This window comes from Podospora pseudocomata (genome assembly GCF_035222375.1).
Source record: "Podospora pseudocomata strain CBS 415.72m chromosome 1 map unlocalized CBS415.72m_1.2, whole genome shotgun sequence".
Classification (NCBI taxonomy): domain Eukaryota; kingdom Fungi; phylum Ascomycota; class Sordariomycetes; order Sordariales; family Podosporaceae; genus Podospora; species Podospora pseudocomata.
In genome coordinates, this window is record NW_026946364.1 from 870,465 (window position 1) to 877,399 (window position 6,935).

General features: G+C 51.0%; 1 protein-coding gene across 1 annotated transcript; it reads left to right on the top strand.

Moving 5' to 3' along the window:
• Positions 1–104: 104 nt before the first annotated feature.
• Positions 105–1,623, top strand: PFA4 (Palmitoyltransferase; the record flags this gene model as incomplete). The annotated part of the gene is made up of 1 exon (XM_062884629.1): positions 105–1,623. The coding sequence occupies exon 1, from the start codon at positions 250–252 to the stop codon at positions 1,621–1,623; it is 1,374 nt and encodes a 457-aa protein (XP_062747485.1). The 5' UTR covers positions 105–249.
• Between the last annotated feature and the right edge of the window lie 5,312 nt (positions 1,624–6,935).

The following is a 6,935-nucleotide window of genomic DNA, read 5'->3' on the forward strand; positions in this document are numbered from 1 at the left end:
AGACACCTATTTTTGGCGGCTATCCAGCGTATTTTAGTAACAACGTTTTTCTTGGCAAGTGACGTTGGCCAACACTTTTTTATTTTGGGAATGCGCGTCTCCCAGCGCGTTGGTTTGATGCCTTCGTACAACATCCGATGCTTCCAAGCTCGCTCTTAAGGGCAAGGCAACAACACCACCAAACGAATATAGTTGTCACCTGAGCCTGAACGAAGTTTCGCTAATGGAAGAAACTAAAAGCTCTCGACCATGATAACACATCCCCTCGCCGGTCCGCAGACCCCGGGCTTGCACCTCCTCTACGTCCCCTCCGTCGTCGCTCTTATAACCTTCCAGGGGTACTTCTCCCAGTACCTCTTCAACACCTCCCCCGATCTACGTCCCGGATCTCTCACCTTTCGAGAGCATGTAACTTTCAATGCTCTCCTTCTCTGCCTCTGGTGGACATACTACAAAGCCTGCACAGTCGACCCAGGCCGCTTCGTCTTCTCCCCCTCCTCGGACAAGAAGGAGGAGGACAAAGACGACCAAAAGCCAAACCAGAATAAACGCTTCTGCAAGAAATGCCAGGCCTTTAAACCTCCCCGAGCCCACCACTGCCGCCACTGCGCCCGCTGCATCCCCCGTATGGACCACCACTGCCCCTGGACCAACAACTGTCTCTCTCTCACCACCTTCCCTTACTTCCTCCGCTTCCTCCTCTACACCAACATCGCCCTCGTATACCTCTCGAGTCTCCTCTACACCCGCATCAGCGTCATCTGGTCCGACCGCCACCTCCCCTCCTACCTCGGCCCCTCCCTCTTCAGCCTTATCTCGATAACCCTCCTCTGTCTCGCCAACTTTGGCACCTTCTTCGCGCTGTTCATCCTCCTCGTCACAACCCTCAAATCATGGGTCATGAATATCACCTTGATCGAAATGTGGGAGCTCGACCGTCACAATGCTCTGATATCCAAGATATCGTCCTCGTCGAGCAATGACTATTGGACTGACGACTTCGATCCTGCCTCGCTGTCCCGGATCGAGTTCCCTTACGACTTGGGATTTTTCAGCAATATGAGCCAGGCGATGGGGACTGCGAATTTTCTCAGGTGGTTTTTGCCTGTTGGTGGCGGTGGTCCGAAGTTGGCTGATCAAAAGAAGGGAGGGCTGGGGTGGGAGTATGAGGAGAACGGGTTTAATGACTGGGAGGGGATGTGGCCGCCACCCGATATGGAGAAGGAGAGGAGGTCTAAGCAGGGTGGGTGGGCGTATAAGAAGCAGGAACAAGAAATGCCTGATGATTACTATTATGGTGGGGAGGATATCAAGGCTGCTTTTGAGAGGAGGCAGCAGGAGGATTTTGCAAGGAGGCGGAGGATACAGCAACTTCAAGGGCAGTCGGGGGTAATAGGAGAGTTGGAAGAGGATGAAGACGAGAGGGAGTGGACTGGGAAGACGGGGTGGAAGAACAGTGATGGAGATAGGCTGTGGGACTATGGAGTTGATGAGGATGCGGAAGATGACTATGTTGCAAGAGAGAGGGTGGTGGGAGATGGTGATGATGATGATGATGATGTACCACTTGCTGAGCTGATACGGAGGAGGAAAGTGCTGGCAAAGCAGGAGGATGATACATGAGCATATATAGATTTCGGAAAGAAAGCAATACATCTGGAAGAATATATCCATCTTTGGATAATTTGCCCTTTTCACTCTTAATGACAAGAGAAACAACCCGGTATTAGAGGGGGACGGCACCAAGCAAATTCTCGAAACACATTTCCCTCGACATGCCTTTGCGAGATACTCATCAAGTCTTCCATGACAGCCCAACTCAAGGTCAAGGCTTCCATGAGTGGATATTTAACCTGGGATAAGCCAAATTGTCTGCACTTGACTCTGGCAAACAAGCAGCCAAGTGAATACGATCCGTAGTCAAAATGTCCACAATGTCCAGGTTTTCCACCCTTTACCACATTCCCCCTTCAACACATTTACACATTTACACATTACCAAATCCCCCTTTCAGCCCTCCCAACTTTTGGGTCACCTCCTTCCATTTTTAGAGCTTTGTTCCTTCCCTCGACCAGAAAACCCCATCTAGTTGAGGAAGGAGAAGAGGGCAAAGGGAAGGAGCGCCAGGTAAGGGCACTTTAGAGGGAAGGAGTAGGAGCACAGGCAGGTTGCGGATACAGGGAAGGAACAGAAGGCGGGTAGATAGAAATGGAAGGGGCAAGCTAACAGGCAAGACTTTCGACTTCCTACTTGGATCGCTCATATTGTCATTCGGATTGTACATATCATGAGGTATAGAGTCTAAGTTACCATTCTGAGGACAGCGACGCCATACCTACCATCAAGCGGTACCTAAACACCAGAGCATACATGGCTGAAACCGTCCTTTCGAGTCCATCAAACCGTTGAAATTTGGCTACTAGATGGCCGTCGATGCACATCGCTCAACGTTCAGGCCACGGCCGAAGAGATCGAACGATAGGCGCAAGTAACCGGCGAACGTGTTCGAGCAGACTGCAAACCAGTTCACACCTGCTTAGACCCGTTGAAGGCGTCGACTAGCCAGCCTGTTCGTGCCGTTCAGCTGTTATCAGCCGCTGAACTCCAGCGGGCTCATGCCGGGTCTTTTTTGTTTATGCAGGCCGAGGGAACGATATGCTCGAGTACGCCAAACGAAGCCGTATACTCTGATACCTCATAGAGAGATATGAAGGGGCAAATATTTGGTTAGCTATATTGGCACTGGTTCAAAGCTCGAGCATTGCCATATGTGTTCCGAGCTCAAGACTTTGTATTTACACCAGTGTGAAGCCACACCAGACAACATTGAACCTCTCTCGGCGTCATGATCGACTTGCCTCAGCGGGTATCTACATACTCCTTCCCTCGACCTAGCTCGTTCGTCCGTAGGGTTTGCGTAGCTGCATTCCCATGTCCGTTTCCTTCATCACCCCTTCCCCCCTCCCCCCTCTTTCAACCACGGAATCACCACCTCTCAGCTCCACCTGACCCAAACATGCATCTTCCGATCCCTCCCGCCCCTCCCATTTGAACAGTTCGGGGTCGGGCCGGCCAGATGGTAACGGGAAAAGCCTTCGGGCTCGGGAAAACGGACAACGGGAGGCTGCATATCACACATCTGAACTTGAACCTCTCACAGACGTCAAGCTCCAGAACCATAGAACCTCGAGCTTGGGACAGCATAATATGCAGCTGATGCAAGTCTCCTAGATCCCTCAACCCTGGAGGGTAATAACGGTTGATAAACGGAAAGCTGAAAGAAGTATCGGAGCTGAGCTGACATTCTCAGCTGAAGAAAAGACTTCAAAGACACACTACACAACAGGTCGGAAGGCAGCATAACATCCATCACATCTCCTTACAGATGCCTTCCACGACAACTGGACAGCCGCCCACCTTGACGCCCGTAGCACCTCATCTGGTTTCAAGGATGCTCCATCTCCATTGAAGCGGAGAAAATCCCGAAGCAAGGCCTAGCTTACATACATCACCGACGTGAGGGAGGAGGTTCAGAAATAATAGGGGTTCATAAGGGTCCCACGAACCGCTGAGGTAAAAGCTGCGCATGCTGCTAGCCGGGCCGGAACATACAGAAACATGTGGCTTTGGGGCGTTTGGTAGATCCTCGTCCGTACATACAGTATCTGCGGCGGCTCTGAGACAATGTGGGCGGGCAGGCAGGCAGGCGGTCATCCACTCGGTTGAGTTCAGGCTAGTGGGTTGTGAACCCTTTCCCAGGAGAAACTGACTCTAGGAATATGGTGGGTTTAAACTTTTGGGGGGATCACTAATGTTCTTATATATATATTTACTTTGGGAACGAGGCGGTTAGGTTGTGGACCACGGATTTACCACTCCAAGACATCGAGGCAAGTATCCAGCCTCATTTTTTACCTTTTGCCAAAAGCCTCAACGTCGACATCACGGAAAACCCCCTGATAAGCCCAAAGATTTGCCAAGCCGATCCTATCGAACCTCCTGAACCTTCTCGAAGCCAAGCCAGGGATGGGAAGAGATGAGATGAAGGTCAATGCACAAGTTGTTGGTCGGTCGATCTAGGCGCTCGAGATGACAACTGCTTTCTGATACGGTGTGGGGAGCTGAACCCCAGACCGACCGCCTTCCGTCTGTCCGTCCCAACCAAGAAGAGGGGCAAAGGGGCCCGTTTTTGGTGTCTAATCTCATCCAAGCAATGCGGTTCTTTCATGAGATGATGAGGCGGTGTCTGGACAAGTTTGAGAATGTGCGTCTACCCGACAATTGATACTTCTTTTTTTTTCTTTGGATAGAATCTATAAAACACATCTGCGATTTCGAGGTTCGACGCTTCTGTCTGTTGCTTGGTTGTTGAGATTAACCCTAGAAAACGGTACGCCGGAAACCACCCCCCCGCGCAAACTAACATGATCGATCTCCACCACCCGCCGTTCCGCGAACAGCTTCAAGAACAGCCGAGATTGCAAGATGGGCATGCCCCGTGCCTCAAAAGAAACATTGACAAAACGTGCCAAAAGATCCGTTCCAGGTTTTCGGTGCTGGGGAGTGGATGGAAAGGGATGCGAATGCGGGCGTTGTCGTGTTGATAAAATTTGGCCATCCAAAAGCGTCCAGTTGCCAGTCGGAGAATTTGCTTGTCTTGTCTTGGGTGCAGGAATCCGGAGATGACAGTATCCATGATCAGGAAGATGCTATGGGAGCATCAAGATGAAGGTATTGCGTCGTGAAAACGGTCATGATACCGGTGAAGGTGGTGTTCACTGCAATTCACCATCGTCTCGCTTCGTCTTCAAGATCATCATCCCCAAGCCCAAGGTTTGAAGTGGTTGATGATGCTCCTCAAACCCACCACTCCGGATCCCACCCCCCCCCGTTTTTTCTCGCTCTCGCCTACAGATACAAAATGCAGTGTGAGCTTTCCGTAAATAACCCCCCCTCCCTTGTCAACGTAACACCAAGCAAAATCAACCAAACCTCAAATGCTGACTGGACACCGATATGTCTCCCATCAAGCCATCCGAATGCAATAAAGCGGCGTCTGTCTGTCGCGATACAACGCGCACCCATCTCTCCCTCTCTCACGCGTAAAGTGCCTCACAACTTACACCGAGCCAATCTACTCAACGGCGCTGATTGGTTCCCCCCCAATCCAACATTTCGAGATTTGACGCCCAAAGCGGGAATTCCTCCTGTCGTGCATGCTAACACACCTTGAGAAAACAAGATTCAGCCTTACCTGCCTCGCTGTTGATCACGACTTCTCGAGTGGGTGGTTCCGAGGGGCTGGGTTTTGTTTGCATGTTGTTGGATAGCGGTTAGCTGAGCCAGTCGGTTGATATCTTCATGAGGTTGTTAATGTTGGAAGTTGGAAGCGTTTATCTTGACCATTGGTCTCCGTTAATGTCCTTGAGAAGAGATGACGCCCATCGTCATCATCGTATCTGCACGGCCAATTCTTCTCTCAATTCTCATCTCCGTCGAAGCAATCCATCGGCGGGGTCCATATGTAAGTCAGACAGTAACCTTCGTAAACCACAACGCCCCCTCGGAGGCAGCTTGCCGGCGGGGTTCTCGAACTCCTGAATCCTTCCCCCTTTCAAAACCACCAATTGGCCACCGTCCATCCGCTTGGGTTGGTCCCCAGATCTCGATGTTTGGCCCTGGATGCTACTCTGCGGCGTGTCCCTGTATGGGCATATGCTTGCGTCTCACTACCCACATTAGTTATCCCAAGCAGTCCCAAAAAGCAGGCTGAACGTGCATCTAGAGGCTTTGAAAGTCTCGACAAGAGCTGAAGATCCGACCCCTCATTGGCGGGGCATTTGCTCCAAAAGAGAAAAGAGCCAAGCCCATCAGCGGGGAGTAGGTTTCAATTGGGGGGAGAGGGCCTTGAATCTTGAAACTTCAATAGTCCGGAATGCTGTGCTTTGCGAACGCAACACACCGTGGACCAAAAACTTGGTTCCTGGCGCCTCCCCAACAAGCAGCAAGCCACTGTCCCGGGAAATAAAACACACATGTTCGTAAACGGCAGGTTGTTGGTGGTGTTGTTGTTGTTATTGTTGTGTAAACATCTCGAGATAATGTCTTCCACTGTCGCGTCGGGAAGGGTTTGTGATGGGATTTGCGAGCGCCCGGACAGGCGCCTGGTAAATCCTACATACGATAAGATGTGCGGCGATGTGGTGTCGACAACGGACTGTGCCCTGGTATGCCTCTCAAACAGGTCAGCAACCGAGTGATGACTCCGTCTCATGATCGAAGCTCGACATCTCACGTTCGCCGCTTCAGAAAGCCTCGGCTTGTGCTTGACGATCCCCAGGATACGGTACAGAAGTCATGAGATGCAGGAACCCCTCGTTCACCCCTCTGCAAGCCCCCCCGCCTCGATGGCAAATCACCAATCGTCAAACATTGTTGGTCGTAGTTTGACACACTCCTTGATCTTTCTCCCCACGAACATCTTCCCAGTTCGGTCTGATAGCCCAAGATCAATCCCTCTTTTGAAAAAACAAAAGAAAAAATGAAAAAAAAAAATGAAAAAAAAAGACAACCCGAACCGTCCCTTGCAACCATCCCATCCCCCAAACCCCAACCTCCTCCAAAGTCGCAATTGGACAGCCCCGAGACGACCTCCCACGGCGGAGGGCTTGGCTTCAAGCAGGAACACGCCGAAAGTTCACCCACCACCACTCGCTTCGCGTTCCTCTGTTCCGGAGAGAAAAAAGCTTCCTGCACAAACGCGTCATTCTAAATGCAGCTCACGTGCACATGCGCGTCGTCGCGCGTCCAAGCCCCATGTCCAAAAAAAACAACAAAAAAACCCAACCTTTAAAGTGGTTTTTCGAATCAACAACCCCGCCAATTGGAAAGATGTTGATGAATTTATGAAACCATCACGCGGGTTGGATGAGTAT